This window comes from Rhinatrema bivittatum, chromosome 7 (genome assembly GCF_901001135.1).
Source record: "Rhinatrema bivittatum chromosome 7, aRhiBiv1.1, whole genome shotgun sequence".
NCBI classification, from domain to species: Eukaryota; Metazoa; Chordata; class Amphibia; order Gymnophiona; family Rhinatrematidae; genus Rhinatrema; species Rhinatrema bivittatum.
In genome coordinates, this window is record NC_042621.1 from 191885676 (window position 1) to 191906511 (window position 20836).

General features: G+C 45.2%; 1 protein-coding gene across 2 annotated transcripts in view; it reads left to right on the top strand.

Moving 5' to 3' along the window:
* DNAJC12 (DnaJ heat shock protein family (Hsp40) member C12) overlaps window positions 1–17780 on the top strand; it is a 97926-nt gene extending 80146 nt beyond the window's left edge. For both annotated transcript variants that reach the window (XM_029609710.1, XM_029609711.1), the window contains exon 5: window positions 17288–17780. In XM_029609710.1, coding sequence (XP_029465570.1) covers window positions 17288–17382 — 95 coding nt within the window. In that variant the 3' untranslated portion in view covers window positions 17383–17780. The remainder of the gene's footprint in view (window positions 1–17287) is intronic.
* The last annotated feature ends 3056 nt before the right edge of the window (window positions 17781–20836 follow it).

Consider the following 20836-nt stretch of genomic DNA (forward strand, 5'->3'; position numbering starts at 1 on the left):
ACTTAACTAGTGCTAACTTCCAGACAACAAATGACTTAGTGATAATAACTTGTAAAAACTATCTATATATAGATATATGAAAGGAAGCTCTTATTTTGTGTCATACATACAAGCTGTGCAACCATCTGTGTTGTGAATATCATTTGCATCTCAAGATCTTTTTCCAAGGACACAGAATGGGAGAAAAAGCCTTAGGGGTAATTTTCAAAAGGATTTTCATGAATAAAACTGGGCTTTACTTGTGTAAATGCACTTTACCCATGTATGTGGGCTTTTGAAAATTGCTACAATATATGCCATTGAATTGTCCATAGGATATTCACATGCAAGTGCTCTTTACACGTGTAAATGGCTTTTGTTAATTGCTACCACAGTAAAATAGTAATGACAGCAGGAAAGGACCAAATGGTCAACCATTCTGCCCAGCAAGCTTCTTATGGTAGTATCTGCCGCACCATGCAGGTTAATCTCATGTTTCTCTTAAGCGAAGCAACTGCTGCTCCGTCCAGTTATCCCTAAGCTTTGTGATAAGGATAGTAATATTTACAATCAAAACCAAGCAACTGTCAAACCCATAAAAAAATTACTGGTAGCAACATTTTTACTGAGTGAGGATACTTTTTGAAAATTCAGACAATGCTGCTTGACGTGCTTTGCTTTTGGACTTGGTCATAGAAGCAGTTCTGTGCTTTTTCCCTTATGTCTGCATATCAGTACCCCAGGCCATAAAAGTTGGGGGCCCGCTTTGGTTGGCAAGTACCCAAATATTAAATAAATCACAAGCTACTACTGCTTATTAATTTACAGCAATTTATGGATTTTTTTATTAGTACCCTGGTAGAGAGTCCATCAAGCTAGGGCAAGAGAACATTGTAGAAATCTCATCTTTGTGTGACTTTCCTCACTCCAAATCATGTCAAATGTTCACCGAGGTCTACTGTGCTGTTCGTACATCTTACTCTGCATCTAAAACTGGCCCCAAAACCCTAAACCACCACCAAAACCTCACCTCGAGTCTGCCGCCGCCTCCCGGCCTTCTACCTCTCCGCGGAGTATTCCTCACTTCCAGCTTCCTACTCTGCCAGGCCGGCCCAAGGGTCCACTGCTTCCTCCGCAACAGTAACAGACTACTATGTGTGCCACCCCAGAGGTGATCGCGCTCTCTCTCCTCTCTGTCTCCCCCCCCCCCTTCCACAAAAGTGAGAAATCCCTGTCTGGGCACTTTGCTACTTGCAATGTACAAGTATCGCGGGGTGTGAAAACGTTAACGCATGTCGCAATAAGCTACCTATGTGAAGCGCTAAGATAATGCACAGTGTGGTAATTCTAAAATTATCATAGCCATGCCCCTTTTCCTTATCATGGGCATTATCCATGCGATACGTATTGCATTTTGATAAGTCTAGGGGTTAAAGACTTCTATCTCTAAAGTTCAAGATATACAAGCCAAACAAGTGATGGATTCTATTTTGGTTTGACGTAAAATTGAGATTCTGGAGAATGTTTCAAGGAATTTGAACCTGCGCATTTTGAACTTTTCTCAAGTTCCTTTAATCTCTCTCATAGAGATGTTTAAATTACACTGGGCAACAAATTTTCACAAAAGTCATGTTACGGAAATGAAATTAGTCAATTCTTATAAATTTCCATGTGCTAAACACGAATGTGACTGTGAAAATGCAAAATTGACTCTAGTTTTTTTGTAATATGCAATAATATAATTACATCTTGAACTGTATGCCAATAGCTCACTGGGCAACAAATTTTCACAAAAGTCATGTTACTGAAATGAAATGAGTCAATTCTTATAAATTTTCATGTGCTAAACATGAATGTGACTGTGAAAATGCAAAATTGGCTCTAGTTTTTTTGTAATATGCAATAATATAATTACATCTTGAATTGTATGCCAATAGTAGGAGACCTACGGTTAATACCGTTTGAAAAATGAAGTCATAGACTACGTCTTAGATTTCTTTGCTTGTCTCTTGTACACCTATTCGGGAGCATCTCTGCGGAGTGTCCAGCAGTAGTCAGCCAGCATGAATATTTCAAATGCTCACCCTTTCTGACTGGGCTTCATATAGTACACTGCTGACGTCAGCTTACTCAGCAGCAGCATGGCAGTAGAACTGGATGGCATCAGAAAATGATGTAATAAACTCTGGATGATGGGTGCATGATGGTATTATGCAATATGATGCAATATTACATCATTCTGGGCTTATTTACAGTCCTGGATAAATTTACATGACTAAACATAGAAAGTGAACTATATTAAATATCTTCAAAACGAGAGCCAATAAAAACTTTTCATGGTCATATTCATGTTCAGCACATCAAGATACTACAGAGTAGGACCTTTTTAGGCCAGTAACACTTTCATTGTTGCCCAGTGTTATATATGAAAAAAAATTTGCTAATTCAGGAATCTGCTTACCCCACCCCCCCCAATTGAAAAAATCTTCTATTTGCCATCGAATGCGAAGAATTTAGATAGAGCACAGCAAGATGTCTCTCTGAATCTAACTGATTTTTTAAAGAATTCAACTTTACAATATCATAACACAGCTACCCTGTTGATCTCTTTTATGGTTTTTTTTATTAAGACTGTGATAATATTCTTTGTTCTTTCGCAATCGTGAAGTTTTGTTTAAGGGGAAGAAAATCTGGATTTTTTTCAGATTTAGCTAGAGTTACTCAAGAGTGCAGGAAAAACTTTCTTATGAAACCTGAGATGTTAGCTCTAGGTGCCTCATTTGTCATGAGAAACCCCTGCAAATGTATTGTAGTATTAAATGCTATTAGATATGTTTTCTTTGACCCTGGGCAACTGCGGGACTTCATCAAGGCCAGACGTACTGCCCCCTCTTAACCTGCTCAAGATGAGTTTTATATAAGAGGGCAGTGTTAGTTCAGGCAGCTGTTATTCTTCTGTTATTCTGAATTGAAACATAGAAACATAGAGATGACGGCAGAAAAGGACCAAACGGTCCATCCAGTCTGCCCAAGTCCATTTTCTTTTCCAGCCAATTATTTATGTTTACTATGAGGACATTGCTGATATATTTCTTTATATGTTGTATCTTTTCTTGTTTTTTCTTGTAATGTATCCTCAGTTTTTCTTTTTCAAATATGGTTGTATTTGAAATAAAGTGAAACTTCAATAAAAATAAAGTTAAAAAAAAAAAATTGCCTCCTTTGAGGGTAGCTTTCAAATAACTCTGCACGGCCTCATATATGCGCAAATATGGCTGCACAGAGATCTACTGTACTATTTTATTACATGTGCATATCAGATGCACATATTTTATAAAACGTGTGAATCTCTGCTCCTCAACATGTGCATGCATGTATGCTTATGTGCGAAAACATGCAGTATTTCAATGCATTGAATGCACCTACTTTTTCTATTACTTATAAAAAATATGCAGAAAAATAAAGTAGAACTTGCCTGAGTAAAACTCGATGTATGTGCAAAAGTCCATATATTTTAAAATATGCACAATGTAACTAAAATTATCAGCTTTCAGATTCTTCTACCAATGTGCCCAGACCTTCCTTCTCCAGGTCTTCGAGAACCCTCCTGGTTCTTCAGCCTGAATTTTTCCCACCAGTTCAGCCAGAGCTCCCACCCAACCAGTAGTAGACAGTAAACAAGTCTTCTATCAAATATGCAAGATAATTAGAAGGTGTAAAATTACCTGTGTAAGTTGCCAAATGTACGTGCCTAAGTATTATATAAAATAGCAACTTATGCGCATAACTGTTAGGCCCGCCCTGGACTGCCCCTTTTTTTTTTGCACGTAGATGTGCGCACGAAACATAATGCATGTGCGTACTTTCGATGTTTATTACATAGTGATTATGCAAATATAGTTTACTTATGCGTGTATATGTTAATTATACGCATGTAAGTGCTTTGAAAAAACCACCCCTTTATGAACTGGGCCCTGAGGGTTGTATTTAAAAAAAAAAAAAAGCTGAGAAATGTCTTTAGCCGGTCAAATATTGGATCTATGGGACACCTTATAAGAATATTGGAACTTCAGGGGGTGGTGGGAGTGGAACTGGGGTTGCAGAGGAGGGTTGGTTGAATCCTGGGCCAGCCAGAATTAGGCCTTCTATTGCAGCACCTAGACTTTTCCATTCACGTTAGGCAATGAGAGCTGAAAATCAGCATTGGCTGACTTTCTTCTAGCAAACTAACCCCTCCATGGAATCACCTCGAATTTGAGTGAATAAATGTATCCATTAGGCAGCTGAACGTAGCTGCGCATCCCCAGTCAGCTTTCTAACTGCCTATTGTTCGGCAGCTAGATGCCTTTGAAAATTGCCCCTAGATATATTGTGCAGCTGAAATTGAAAATAAATTCTGAGCATCAACAAATCTAGGAGCCGATATGGCTTTTTGAGCACTGTGCCTGACCTTGCATCGAGAGAGTCAAACTGATGGATTCAGACTTAACGCAGGACAGACAACTGCTTTTCTAAAACAAAACTGATTTTAAAGCACTAATCCCATGTTCTGTTGTGAAAAAAACCAATACATTTTGTATGTTTCATCTTCAGCAGCATCTTTGCAGTTTTCATTCCGATATGTTGTTGCGTTTTTGTTTTGTTTAAGCTCTCGCAGCACAAACTCTTTTTTTTTTTTTTTCTTTAATGTTAATCTTTTCCCGGTGGCAGGTGCCTGACATTTGCTTTGGAGTTTCCTATTCTAATGACCTTTATTGCAAAAGCGTAGTAAACAGACGCCTCCGATCGCGGATTCCTACTTTTTTTCAGTGAGCAGTGTGACAAAATGGGAAACGTGACCTTATACGTGACGGGACAAAACCTGCCCTCCCTTGCGCAATGTTTTTCTCGTTCTGTTTTCCCAAACAAATGATTGTGGAGGGAAACTCCCATCGATGCTCCTTTCTCATTTGTGAACTTTTAAACCAAAACAAACAAACCTAGTGTTCCCACCTCCCCTCCTTCGGCACTTTGGAACATGAAGTATCTGTGTTTTTCCAGGTACATCCATTCTTTCAACACTGGCACCACTTTTTCCGTTGGCCTCTGTCCTAGGAACAGAGGGCTTTATCAGATCATGGACTGTATCTGTGTGCCCACCCCCCCTCCTGAATTTCTAAAGGACTGGGTCCAGCTGAATTAAAATGCATGTGAAGTCTGGCTCTTTGGGGGGGGGGGGGGGTTGATCTGACTTTTCTGCTTTCCAGTTGATGACTTGATTTGTTGGGTTGGGGTGGGGGAGGCAGGGGTTGCAGGAGGGGGCAACATTGACAGTTTCCCCGTAATAAATGCACGGAGAGGTGTGGGGGGAGGGTGTTGAAAACCAATAGATAGTGTCACACTTTCTGCTGGATTTAAATAAAGATCAATTTTTTTTTCACTGAATCCAGAAATACAATTCTAGCTTCTCTGCAGTCAGGGAGTGTTACGTAATCCAGGTCTGAAGCTTAAATATTGATTTCTAAAAAAAAAAAAAAAAGTTGGAACCTTTTTTTATCACATGGGTTTTGTTTCTCCTTTCTGCAACACACCTTCCATTCCGCCTCCCCCGAAGCCTCCAATCAGAGAGGGACCGTCATCTGAATTTCCTGTTGTTCAGTGAGAATGCAGGGCACTATAAGTCCTGTAGAGCCACGCAGTTGCTGGGAATACTGGCAAAAATCTTTTGGGAAAAAGGAAAAAAACTGCCAGCAATTTAGTCGTATCATGGGATATGCGAAAACCATTTCTCAGGCTGCACTGATTGCACTCTCTCTTAAAATCATGAAAAACAACATCTCTTAGCCAGCAGATTTCTAATCTAGATTCAGAGACTTGAATGATTTGTAGGGATGCCTGAATATTAATTTTTTTTTCAACAAAGTACCATGATTTTGGCAAATTCATGCCATGAATTCATGGATAATTATCTGCTTTGGAGGGAAAAGTTCAAGTTGTAGTTAGCATGGAGTCTGTCAATATTCATATTTGAATTTGTAGATGTTCATATTTGCAGATTTGCTAGGAAAATATAAATAGGGCACACAGTTCCTGTGTGCCTTGTTTTGTGAGGAAGGATTAGGTTAGAGCAGGCTGGGCTACAGATTCTTACAAGACCCACAGAGAGAAAACTTTTAAAAATCTTCCATGTTCAGTAGAAACCTATGACCAAATTAATGTAGAATAATCGCTGTCATTTGTGTGGGCAAATTCCTAATACACCTAACTCAAACTTGAGCAAAATGTGGGTTTGCACACTGATATGTTTCATAATATGACCCAGTCCTCCCACCATCCAAGCAGTACAACTCTTTACAACTGCAGCCCCTATTTCTTACCAATAGAGGGGGGTTTACCACATGTTTCTCCATCCTGAGATGCTTAAACTGGAGCACACCAAACACAAGAAGTTCAATATATTGGTTAGAACCAACATTCTTCTGATCTGCTACCAAAAGGATACCTTTCTCTTACCCAAGCTGTGAAGCTGTTACTTCAGTCACGATTATCAACGCTGGACCAAGTTCACTGTATCATCACACACAGAATTTGTTACACAACTGTGTACACTTTCTCTATTTCATGCTTTCACAAGTCTGATATATAGATCTTTCTTGCAACTTGGAAGATTTACCATATAAGAACATAAGATTTGCAAACTGAGTCAGACCAAGGGTCCATCAAGCCCAGTATCCTGTGTCCAACAGTGGCCAACCAAGTCACAAGTACTGACAAGTACCCAAACATTAAATAAATAGATCTCAAGCTACTAATCCTTATTCATTAATAACTTCTGCTCTAGGAACTTATCCAAACCTTTTTCAAACCCAGCTTCACTAACTGCCATAACCACATCCTCTGGCAATGAATTCCAGAGCTTAGTTATGCATTGAGTGAAAAATAATTTTCTCTGATTTGTTTTAAATGAGCTACTTGCTAACTTCATGGAGTGCCCCCTAGTCCTTATATTATCCAAAAGAGTAAATAACAGAGTAAATAACAGTCACATTTTCCTGTTCAAGTCCTTTCATGATTTTGTAGATCTCTAACATATCCCCCCTCAGCCTTCTCTTCTCCAAGCTGAACAGCCCTAACCTCTTTAGCCTTTCCTGATAGGAGAGCCGTTCCATCCCCTTTATCATTTTGGTCACCCTTCTCTGTACTTTCTCCAATGCAACTATATCTTTTTTGAGATGCAGCGACCAGAATTGCACACAGTATTCAAGGTGCGGCCTCACCATGGGGTGATACTGAGGCATTATGACATTCACCGTTTTATTTGCCATTCCCTTCCTTATAATACCTAACATTCTGCTTGCTTTTTAGACTGCCATAGCACATTGAGCCAAAGATTTCAATGTATTATCCACTATGATGCCTAGATCTCTTTCCTGGGTGGTAACACCTAATGTGGCACCTAACATTGTGTAATCACAGCAAGGGTTATTTTTCCCTATATGTATCACCTTGCCACCTATATGTATCACCTTATCCACATTAAATTTCATCTGCCATTTGGACACCCAATCTTCCAGTCTCACAAGGTCCTCCTGCAATTCATCACAACCTGCTTGAGATTTAACTACTCTGCATAATTTTGTGTCATCCACAAATTTCACTTGTCATGCCCCTTTCCAGATCATGCCTGTCCCAGATCATTATAAATATTTAAAAAAGCACCAGTCCAAGTACAGATCCCTGAGGCACTCCACTGTTTACCTTTTTCTACTGTGAAAACATACCATTTAATCCTACTCTCTATTTCCTGTCTTTTAACCAGATTGCAATCCACAAAACGATATTGCCCATGCAAACCTTCTGTTTGTAATACATTTTATGAACGTTTTTTAAATGTAAGACGCTGCAAGCCGTAGCTAGGTGCAGCACAGAAATGTTTTAACCAAATAAATGTTCCTGTGCTAGGGCACTTCTTAATAAGACACAAGGTACACTCTACATACTGGGGATAAATCTACGTCTTTCACCTGTCTTCCTGTTATGCGCTCGACCCGTGGAGTTCCGCAAGCTGGTCCCCCACCTACCCCGGGACGTCTCGCAGCAGCAGCGGCGGCATCGTTGAGGCCTGGTCAGGCTGGCTGGCTTCTTCGCGGCGTTCCCAGCCCAGATGTCAGCAGTGTCTCCCTGGAGAGGGAGACACTGCCGACATCTGGGCTGGTCCCGCCCCTAGGTGCGCACAGGGGCTCTGCCATTTAAAGGGACCAGTGCGGGAAAACCCTACTCCGCCTCTGGACGTGACATCAGACGCTGCCAGTACTTAAACTGGCTTGACAAGCGTCTCCTTGCCTTGCAACAAGGTTCTCTCTGTTTCAGAGTTGTCTAGTTGATGTTTCTGGTTCTGACTTCAGCTTCTGACTTCGGCTTCTGACTATGCCTTCTGACTAGAGATGTGCATTCGTTTATGACGAATTAGGCAATTTCAACGAAATTGCCTAATTCATCGTGGTTTGGGGGTAGAAAAAAACAAAGCTCATCTCTACTTCTGACCTCGGCTCGTCCACTGGCTCTGACCCTGTCGTGACCTCAGGTATCCTGCTCTGCACTGACCAGGAGGCCTCACCTAAGTCCAAACGGCTCGGGTCCCCACGGGCTCCTCCCCGGGGGGACCGCAGGCTTCCAGTGCTGAAGTTCCTGTTGGCCTCCTGGCTCCGGCTTCTTCTTTCTTCAAGACTCTGGGAGGGGTGACAGCTTTCACGGCATATTCTTAGAAGGTATGTCTTCACGTCTCCAAGACGAGTTAGCTGCGAGGGTCCTTCCGGATGACCTGAATAGCCTGATTGATCTGGCAGGGCGGGTCGACCGCCGAATCCAACGCTGCTTTCGTGAGGGGAAGTCCGGCCGTAGACCCAGTAACTCGGGGTCTACATTTCCCCAACCGGTGCCCTCCTCCTCTGCCTCTGCTGGAACCCAAGGGGTTGAGCCCATGCAATTGGGACGAGGTCCGATCTCGCAGGAGGAGAGAAGACGTTGCCGGACTCAAGACTTGTGCTTATATTGCGGCAGCAAGGGGCACTTCCTAGCTCAATGTGGTGAGCGGCCGGGAAACGCCAGAACCTAGGGATCATTGAGGAGCTGACCCTAGGTAATACAAGTTCCACCTCCTCATGCACCGTACCGGTTATCCTCATCTACCCCGGGGGTACTTTTGATATGCTGGCTTTGGTCGACTTCGGAGCAGGAGGGAATTTCATTCTCACAGACCTCGTCTGGTAGTTGCAGATTGGGGTCCAACCTCGAGTTCCTCCCATCCGGGTATCTTCTATTCACGGTACTCTCCTCCCGGCGAGCATTTCTACCTGCACCAAGCCCTTGATTCTATGCACTGGCCTCCTACACATGGAAGAAATCTCGCTCCTCATTCTGGAGAGGTCCATTCACCCAATCATCTTGGGCTTGCCCTGGCTTCAGAAACATTCTCCAGTTATACACTGGGATACTCTCCAGATCGCATCCTGGAACCCCTCTTGTTTTGACTCCTGCCTGGCAATTATTCCTCGTCCCAGTGTGCCTCTTCTGACCACGCCCATGGCACTCCCGCCACAGTTTCAAGATTTTGTAGATGTCTTCTCGAAGGAGAAAGCTGAACTCCTCCCTGAACACCGGCCCTTTGACTGTGCCATAAACCTGATCCCTGGCACTATGCCTCCCAGGGGGCGGATTTACCCCTTATCGCTCCCGGAAACCCGAGCCATGTCTTCATATATCCAAGAGAATTTGGAGAGAGGCTTCATTCGGCCCTCTAATTCCCCCGCCGGGGCTGGGTTCTTCTTTGTGGCCAAGAAGGACGGGTCACTCCGACCCTGCATCGACTACCACGGTCTTAATGCTATCACATGGCGGGACAGGTATCCTTTGCCTCTGATTCCTGAATTACTAGACCGGCTCCAAGGAGCTAAGGTCTTTATCAAGCTGGACCTCCGGGGTGCATATAATTTGGTATGGAAACGACCCGGCGACGAATGGAAGACCTTGTTCAATACTAGAGATGGGCACTATGAATATTTGGTCATGCCCTTTGGCTTATGCAACGCCCCTGCGGTCTTTCAAAACCTTATGAATGAGGTCTTGAGGGATATGTTGCATACCTCTGTCATAATGTACCTCGACGATGTATTGGTTTACTCTAAAGACTTGTCCACGCACCGCGTACAAGTGCAGCAAGTGCTACAGAAACTTCGGGACAATCGTCTCTTTGCCAAGTTAGAGAAGTGCCAGTTCGAGCAGGAATCCTTGTCCTTCCTCGGATACATAGTTTCATCCATGGGCTTCCACATGCACCCTGATAAGCTAGCGGCCATTCGGGATTGGCCACAGCCAGTAGGGGTCAAGGCGCTACAACACTTCCTTGGCTTCGCTAATTTCTATCGCCAGTTCATACCCCATTACTCCTGGATGGTGGCACTGATTACGGCCCTTACCAGGAAGGGTGCTGATGATAAGAACTGGTCCCCGACTGCGATAAGTGCCTTCCAGAGGCTGAAGGAAGCCTTTCTTCTTGATGTCTGTCTCCACCATCCAGATCCGCAGCGTCAGTTCATCGTAGAGGTAGACACATCTGATCTTGCGGTAGGGGCTGTCCTGAGCCAGTTATCCACTAAGGGCAAACCCTACCATGTTCATATTTTTCTCGAAATTTCTCTCCGGCGGAGAGAAATTACAGTATTGGTGATAAGGAGCTCCTAGCCATCAAGCTCGCACAGGAGGAGTGGCGCCAGTGGCTGGAGGGGGCCCAACACCCTGTGATTATCTATATGGACCACAAAAACCTGGAATTCTTGTGCCGAGCCCACCACCTCAATTCTCGACAAGCCCAATGGTTATTTTTCTTTAGCCGGTTCAATTTCCTCCTCCAGTACAGGCCAGCCTCCAAGAATGTTAGAGCCGACACCCTCTCTTGCACGGCAGAGACGGAGGATAACCCTAACCTGCCTTGATATATCCTCGATCCAGCCAAGGTCCTTCTTGCAGCATCGGAGGTGGTCCCTATGGGTAAGACAGTCGTACCAGTTCGCCTGCGCAAGAAGGTGTTGTCATGGGCTCATGACTCATTGACCGCAGGTCATTCGGGGGTTGCTCGGACCCTGGATCTGCTGACCAAATATTACTGGTGGCCTCAGGTCAGAAGAGATTTTAGTCTCTTCTGACTGGTCGCCCTTGGGGGCTTCTTCAACCATTACCTATTCCCACCGAACCATGGACCCATTTGTCTACCAACTTCATCGTCGACTTACCACCCTCGGAAGAGAAAACAGTGATATGGGTCACGATCGATAGGTTTTCGAAGATGGCCCACTTCATCCCCCTCACTAAATTACCAACGGCACCCGAGCTCACTAGTCTTTTCACTCAGCACATCTTTTGCCTACACAGACTTCCTCTCCATATTGCCTCCAACCAGGGCTCGCAGTTCATGGCTAAATATTGGAGAGCACTTTGCAAGAAATTTGGGGTCCAATTGGTCTTCACAACCGCCTTTCACCCCCAAGGCAATGGCCAAGTGGAGTGCACAAACCGGACCTTGAAAACCTTCCTCCGAGCCTTCGCAGGAGACCTACAAAATGATTGGGTGGCTTTACTCCCTTGGGCAGAATTCTCCTACAACCACCATAGGCATTCGGCCACCGGCAGGTCTCCCTTCCAGATAGTCTATGGGAAAAGTCTCAGACTTCCTTTGCCTTTGCCATCACCAGCCGTGCAACTCACAGCCCAACAGTTACACAATCCCTGGGGCTCTACACAGGAGAAACTTCAACACACGGCACTCACTGCGAAGAGGTACGCTGACCGTCTGCGACGTCCAGCTCCAACATTCCTTCCCGGGGACAAGGTATGACTAAGTACCAAACACCTTCGCCTGCGGGTTCCTTGTATGCGCTTGGCTCCGAGGTACATTGGTCCGTTCCCAGTCATGGAACGGGTGGGTGCTGTCTCCTACCGCCTCCGCCTTCCTTCCACGCTCAGGGTTCATAACGTTTTCCTTGTGTCGTTGCTCAAGCCGTTGGTCTTGTCCGTCTTTCACAACAAGATCCCTGTACCTGCCGCCCCCATGGCTCAGAAAGACACTGTCTACAAAGTAAAAGAGGTATAAGATGTGCGATTCCACCTCAGACAATGGGAATATCTCCTCTCCTGGGAGGGCTATGGCCCTGAAGAGAATTCCTGGGAGCCTGCCTCCAACATTTTGGATAAATCTCTTCTTCAACAGTTTCATCTACGCCACCCTGCTAAGCCGAAGCCCCCAGGGGTACTGTTATGCGCCCGACCCGCAGAGATCCGCGGGCCGATGCCTCACCTACCCTGGGACGTCTCACAGCAGCAGCAGCATTGTTGAGGCCTGGTCAGGCTGGCTGGCTTCTCCGTGGCATTCCCTCGGTGAGGGAAACGCCGCCGACGTCTCTGCTGGTCATGCCCCCTAGGCGCGCGCGCGCGCAGGAGCTCTGCCATTTAAAGAGACCAGCGTGGGAAAACCCTGCTCTGCCTCTGGACGTGACGTCAAACGCTGCTAGTACTTAAACTGGCTTGACAAGCATCTCCTTGCCTTGCAACGAGGTTCTCTCTGTTTCAGAGTTGTCTAGTTGCTGTTCCTGGTTCTGACTTTGGCTTCTGACATTGGCTTCTGACCTTGGCCCATCCACTGGCTCTGACCCTACCGTGACCTCAGGTATCCTGCTCCACACCATCCAGGAGGCCTCGCCTAAGTCCAAGCGGCTCGGGTCCTCACGGGCTCCTCCCGGGGGGACCGCGGTTTTCCAGTGGTGAAGTTCCTGTCGGCCTCCTGGCTCCGGCTTCTTCTCTCTTCGAGACTCGGGACTCTGCTGCTGATACTCGCCCGCAGGAGACCGCACATAAGTCCAAGCGGCTCGGGTCCTCACGGGCTCCTCCTGGGAGGACCTCGGGCTTCCAGTGGCGAAGATTCATCTGGTCTCCTGTGCTGTGCCGCCTCCCGGCTCCGACCTCCACTGTGGGCCTTCCTACGGTGCGTTACATCTATCCCAGCCGGCTCAAGGGTCCACAAATCCAACACTTCCCTGGTGTATGGTCCTCCATCAGGTGGAGGGGAGGGGAGGAGGGTCACCTCCTGGGCCCCAGGTGTTAAATATCTGTCCATTAATAAATGTCAAGGATGATGCTCGACACAGTACTGCTGCTCCAACACAGCTTTACTGAGGAAATCATTCAAACATGGAAAATGGCATTTTCCATTAGCCTTTCTTAGACTATACATCCAGATACTGAAATCTGTTAACCTGTTACCTTGTGTAGATAAAACTGTGATCCTTTGGGCCACCCTTTCCTTATCCATGAACTGAAGAGGAAGCCTCCCTGGACACTTTGGATTAAAGGATATTACTTTCTGTTGCGATTCCGGGCCGGCCCCGGAATCGTCGCTTACCGCAGGGCAGCCCCGGTTCCCGGCCACCTTCCCCGCGCCTTCGGGGGCCTCTGCCGCTGCAGGCCCGGCACGCTCCCACCTCGCCCGGGCCTGCAGGCCTCCCTGCCGTCGCGTCCACGCTTCGGCGGAGCAGCCGGCGCCTCTCCACGGCTGGCTCCGCCCCTTAGGCGCATGCGCGCGTTCAGGCTCCCTAGTTAAAGGGACCAGCGCGGGAAAGTCAGGGACCGCCCCCGACCGACGTCAGACGCTGCAGGGCTACTTAAGCCCTGCAGTTGCAAGTCTGAATTGCCTTGCAACGAGGTTCCCAGTGTTCCCCTGTGTCCAGTGGTTTCGTTCCTGCTTCTTCCTTCGCTCCTTTGGTTCCTGATTTGGATTGGCTTGGTGATTCCCTGGCTCTCGACCCGGACTGGATTTGGTGATTCCCTGGCTCTTGACCCGGACTGGCTTTGGCGATTCCCTGGCTCTTGACTTGGACCGGCTGACGAAGACTCTCTGGCTCTTGACCCGGACTGGCTGACGGTGATCCTCCGGCATTCGACCCTGGCCTGGTGAGCGACGATCCTCTCTCCTAGGACCCTCCTAAGTCCCAGCGGCCGGGTCCCTACGGGCTCCTCCTGGGGGGACACCGGCTTCCAGGGTGAATCGCCTAAGACCCAGCGGCCGGACTCTTACGAGCTCCTCTCGGGAGAGTACCGGCTTCCAGGGTGAAGACCCGCTTCCACCAGGCCAGCCACCTCGTCTCTACATCACACCCACAGGCCCTTGGTCGCATAGGGCCCTTCGTGCCTCTTGCTTCGGTCTTCCTCAAGCCAGATTCAGCCGCCTGCCGCTCGGAACCGTCGCTGCGAATTCTCACAGCATCCTACTCTTCGGTTCCGATCGGTCCAAGGGTCCACGTACATTACACTTTCCCTTAAGGGCTCACGTTGAAATTCCTGGGATCCGCAGCTCCTCCAGGAATTCCCCATTGTTATCTCTCCTCCGTCCTCTGATATTGAATGGGCACCTTCACAGCAAGCGGCTGATGGTGACACCTGGTGGGTGACTGGCTTCTCCTCTTTCCTTGCAGACTTTGGAACTGGTTAAGTATCCACATCTTCTCTTTTACTTGATGGTTGAGCAATTTGATCCCCTGGATTAGGAGAATCGCATCTGAAAAAAAATAGCTCCTTTGTTACTACCATTGTTGAAGAAAAGTGGCTAGAAACTTCTTCCTAAAACAAAATCAGTTTCTCAGAAAAGATGCTCAAAAATCACTTAGGAGTAAATCTGTTACTTACTGGGTGTGAATTTACAATTAAAAACGTCCTTACTTTTCTTCTAGGGCCTTACTTTTACAAATGAACTGGAACTATACTGAAAAGCTCCTTCCTTCTCAAAAGAAAACTCAAAATCCACACTGACCACTAAGGGACACCTGCTTTTATACCAGAAGGATTAGCCCATGGCAGCAGCCCCAGATAGGGGCCGATGCAATAAAATGCACATTGAAACCTGGCGCTCGTGTTGAGCGTATTGGGCGTCCAATGCAGTATTTAAATGAGGTGCTGCATTAAAAAAAAATGTGCTAGGGGAGAATTGTGCATCTCTAGCGCTCAAATCCATTGGGCGCCCACAATTGCAACATGCACTCAATACTAGCATCCGTTTTTATCATGCTTCTTCTGGCCAATTTTGCTGAGGTTTACTTTATTTATTTTAAAAACCTTTGTATACCGCTGTTCCAAACAGAAAAGGAGATCAAAGCCGTTTACAACTAAACATACATAATGAGGTAACATAAAAAAACCCGCTATCACAATATCATCAAATCATAAACACATTAAAAATCAAAAAACAAATAAAACACATAAAATCTTCAAAAATATAAAAAAGTAAGACATGAAACAAAAAAGACAAATATACACTCTGCTGAAGACACCCATAGCTAAGAACCCCTTGTTATGCACATCTAAATCGTGCGTCTGAAGATTTTTTTTTTTTTAAATCAAGCCAATATACATTTATTTTTCAACATCACAAGCAGACAATTTAAGTGTCACAACGATACTAAGTAGGAGGAAGCATAGAGGACTGTATTTTTTTATTTCTCATGAGCCCTTGACTCGCAAATTGACTATGCTACCTCTGGTGCTGGAGTTAAATTTGCTACATTAAAAAGTGTACGTTGGGTGCCCAGCGATTTTCTGCATCGCAGGGGGGGCTATTAGCCTCATCTATGGAATTTACATGTGATGGTACTATCGGCTACACATTTATTTGGGTGCATGCTTTGGATGTGCTGATCTTTTTATTACATTGGGTGCTAATCTAGCAATGCTGTAAAAGACATGGTGCATTCCTCTCTCCTCTAAATGCATAGGGGCCGATGCAATACAGTGTGCTCAGTCGAGCGCACTGTTTAACACACTGTTAGACGCGGGTTAAATAGTCACTAATCCACCCCCTAATACAATAGGGGGATTAGCGCCTATTTAATGCGTGTCTGACTCAGAGTCAATGAGTTAGTGCTCATCACATGCAAATGCATTTGAATGAGGCTATTACTCATTCACTCCAAATGCAAAAAAATAAATGTGCATCTCAAACGCCTGGAGCAGGCGTTAATAGATGAGTACAATGAAAAAAAAAAGTACAGAAAAGCAGAAAAAACAGCTTTTCTGTACTTTTTTAAAAGTGAAAAAAAAAATCTCTGCCGGCCACTTTGAAGACCGACGCCGATATGCTCAGCGTCGGTTTTCATAACCGGCCGGCTGCAGTAATGAAAACTGATGCCGAGTTTATCGGCATCAGTGTTCATAATCGGCAGAACGCCAGTAACCGCGGGGTCACATTAGCAAGGAGGCGCTGAGGTCACGCTAGCGACCCTAGCGCCTCCTTGCTAGCGCGACCCCCTAATTTACGTATTGCATGGCGCCCCCTTTGCGGGCGCCATGCGTGCGTTAACAAAGCGGGCGCTGAAAAGTCAGCGCCCGCTTGCCGCGAATAATATTGCATGGGCCCCATAGTTCTTCTACAAGTATATACACTTGCAGGGATTTCTTTGGGGCTTGCATATAGAATTGTTATATTAACTAAAATGATCAGAAAGCAATGATTCTGGATGCAAGCATGTATAAAGCACCCTGCATGGTTCAAGATTTCTGTCTAACTTTAAATTATTAAAGAAATTTCCTAAATGAAGTAAACACTCACACTCATTGGCGTTCAGTCGAGTGCCACAAACAAATTGGTTTTCGGGATTCAACAATGAATACTCATGAAATCTATTGGCTTACCTTTGATCTAAGAACCAGATTCATTTGCATATACTTACTGTTCCTGAATGTAACTTGGCTTGAGCAACCAATGAAAAGGCATGTGCTAAAATTAAAAATAGTTTTGACAACCCTGAAAAACTGACCTCTAAGTGGCACCCACGGAGTGGTCTTCACCTTCACTGCACTCCTCAGGTTGTCTGTGACCCACTTATTTAAAGATTGGCTCTTGTCTGATTTTACTAATGCCTTTCAGTTCTTTAAAATAAAATATTTTCTTTCAGTTGGGATGATGAGAATTTGCAGTTCATTTTTCAAAAGTTCATGAAATGATGGATGTCTTTTAGACACAAGAGATAAGCAATGCCAATGTTTTTGCCTGTGAGATGGGATCACTGTGACCTCTGGCACAACCTGATTACTTCTCCATGCCAAACAGATGATGAGAACCGATAACTCACAAAGTTTTTAATAAGAATAGGTGTTGTACTGAAGAGCCCACATTTAACTTCATAATAGAGCACATCTAGTATTATTATTATCCAAAGTCTGAAATATTATTTTTATGAAAACCAAACTATAAAAGAAACAATATGCTGAAAATGTCTTTGTTTTGTTAAAGGTGATTACGAAACGAATTACTGGCACCTGCGTTTCCGCTGGTCTGCTGAGAGCCCCTCGGAGCTTCTTAGGAAGTTCAGAAACTATGAAATCTGAATGGCGAGGGGAATGAGACCTACTGTTCTTATTTGGCTACATTATGTACTGCAGTATTTGTATCTGTGCTTCATAATTTTTATTTTGTTCTAATGGACAGAAATTTGTAATGCTGATATGTCATCACACCTGCTATTTTATGTAGAAATATGCTATTTATTCTGGTTATCTATAGAAAACTCCTTAATGACCCAGCTCATGTCGCAATGTAATGTCTTCAATAATTGTTCTTTTTATTAATTCCTTATAATCAGTAAGTACCATTTTCCCTCTGTTTTTGTTCTGTTATGATTGCTGTTTTTAACAGTGGCTTGGGTCTTGTTTACTGTAGTAATATTAGGGTTGTCAAGAACCATAACTTTATGAATAAAGAAATCTTATCTATAGACCCCATGGTGTCCCTAGTCTCCGGCCTCATTGCTTCCTCCTGGGAATGCTGACTTTTGGAGAATGAATGTGGGATATACATTAACAGCAGTGCTGTGTGTTAGAATATACTGGTACACATCTTGGGGTAAAGTATTTCTTTTCTGGTCGTCCATGCTAACCTTAGTGAATTCTGAAAGAAATAAGTGTTAGATTTATAACTCCCCTGGCCACCTTGTCTCCCCTTACCTTTTTGGCTTATCACAGGTTTTTTGCCCTGGTTTGAGAGGTGTTTAAATCAGGTCAATAAACCTTCTAGAGCAGAGCATAGAAAAAGAATGGTTTCCTCAGTGTGGTCTTGACTAAGAATTTCACTCACTTTAAAGACGATGTCTGCTGTGATTTCCTTTCTGTATTTCCAGTATCTGAAGAGCAGCTATAACTACAGTGATCATAAGGGTGTTAGAAAGAGGTTAGAACATGCTTCACATATTTTCTCAGCTTTTCCATTAAATCCATTTGTAGCCTGCTTCAGCCAAATAAACAATCCAGTTAGGACAGATTGCTATGCTTGATTCATATTCAAAAGTGATGGACAGTAGGAATGCAGCCACTTCATGCCTGAATGCCCTGAAGTCCATATTCAGACAGCCTGGATAACAAAGTTAGCCAGATAAATGTATCCAGCTCACTTTGGAGGTATATTCCATAGTGCAGTCACATTATTGAATATAGACCTTTAGGACAGCTCTTTGGTCTGACCAGACTTTGCCGGCTATCTCAACCCTTCCCAGAAATGCCTCTAACTTATCCGACTAAATTCCAGATACCCAATTTATTAGACAGATAGGGGCGGATTTTCATACTCCGCGAATAGGCCTACTTTAGTTTGCGCTCCAGGCGCAAACAAAAGTACGCTGGATTTTAGTAGATACGCGCGGAGCCGCGCGTATCTGCTAAAAACCTGGATCGGCGCGCGCAAGGCTATCGATTTTGTATAGCCGGCGCACGCCGAGCCGCACAGCCTACCCCCGTTCCCTCCGAGGCCGCTCCGAAATCGGAGCGGCCTCGGAGGGAACTTCCTTTTGCCCTCCCCTCACCTTCCCCTCCCTTCCCCTACCTAACCCACCCACCCGGCCCTGTCTAAGCCCCCACCTTACCTTTGTCGGGGGATTTACGCCTCCCAGAGGGAGGCGTAAATCCCCGCGCGCCAGCGGGCCTCTTGCGCGCCGGGCCACGACCTGGGGGCGGGTACGGAGGGCGCAGCCACGCCCCCGGACCACCCCCAAAACGCTGCCGACACACCCCAAAACGCCGCGACGACCGCGACCGCCCCCCCGACACGCCCCCCTCGGAGAACCCCGGGACTTACGCGAGTCCCGGGGCTCTGCGCGCGCCGGTAGGCCTATGTAAAATAGGCGCACCGGCGCGCAGGGCCCTGCTCGCGTAAATCCGGGCGGATTTACGCGAGCAGGGCTCTTAAAATCCGCCCCTATATATTTAGCTAGGCACTTACAGGCCCATCAGGATGACACTTACAGGGAAAATACTAAAAATGATAAGCAAAAGCTAGAATTAATAACAGAGATCTCATCAGCTCAACCTGTTCCTATTAACTCCTTTGCAGTAGTTAAATAATTACAGTCTCTCCTACCAAAACCACTAATTAAACTGGCACATGAAGGCCTGAATAAACTATTTAGTTCACAGTTGACTGGTAAAGATCATAGGAATAATAAATAGGGTAATGTTTAATTTGTATTTGTAATGGGATTCATCAGAAATTTATAGTGGGCTCTTTGCTTTTCATAACTCTATATTAGCCTTCCCATATAAATTAGAAGGAGGCTGAACAGAGGATAGGGGGTGTTGTCATGCAGCTGTGGCTTTTGGGCCACATGTGGAATTGTCAGCACTATCTAGGTGGCTCTTCGGTGACTGTTAATTGTAAATCCCCACCTCTTCTCTTTCTTACATATCACAAGGAGAAGTTCTTCATCAAACATTTATTTATTTATTTATTTTTGGTTTTTATATACCGGTCTTCTTGCATTATATGCAAATCAAATCGGTTTACATTGAACATTTAAACTTGCTTGAAAAAGCATTACATGTAACAAAGAACATCAAAACATGAAAAACCTGTTGGAACAAAAAAAATAAAACACAGAGTATGAGTTGTTCATCTTTAACAGGAAAAAGCAAAAATATATATATATATATATATATTAGTGTATATATTAGTATCAGGAACTTGTCACTTAAGAACTCCTATCATATTTGCTTATCACAAAAGCACAGCAAGATCGAGAATAAAAAGCGGGAATCTTTTCTATTTTACATATTATGAAGGAGATGGATCATAAATTTGCATATTATCTGCGCATTATTCTAAATTTCCATACATGTTAATAAGCTAGCATGTTGGCTACACCCATATCTGGTGATCTCACTCCACTAATCTGATATTGATTGGAAATCCCTATGATCATCTCAGAATTATCTAGTTAATACTGCCATCTAGTGCATATACGTTAGAAGAAGTAAAATGGTTATTCCAGTATTCCAACTAGATCCAGTTTATTGCTAAAACAACCGAGTTATTCTAATTTCTTACATATATGCAGCTGGGCAGATGCTCCCTTATTTATTCCTAAGCTGGTATCATGGGGGCGGATTTTAAAAGCCCTGCTTGCGTAAATCCGCCCGGATTTACGCGAGCAGGGCCTTGCGCGCCAGCGCGCCTATTTTCCATAGGCCTGCCGGCGCGCGCAGAGCCCCGGGACTCGCGTAAGTCCCGGGGTTTTTTGTCGGGGGCGTGTCGGGGGCGGGGCAGATCGACGCAGCGTTTTGGGGGCGGGACGCGGTGGGCCCGGGGGCGTGGTTTCGGCCCGGTGTGGTCCGGGGGTGTGGCCGCACCCTCTGGAACCGCCCCCGGGTTGCGTCTCGGCGCGCCAGCGGCCCGCTGGCGCACGTGGATTTATGTCTCCCTCCGGGAGGCGTAAATCCTTGGACAAAGGTAGGGGGGGGGGTTTAGATAGGGCCGGGGGGGTGGGTAAGGGAGGGGAAGGTGAGGGGAGGGCGAAAG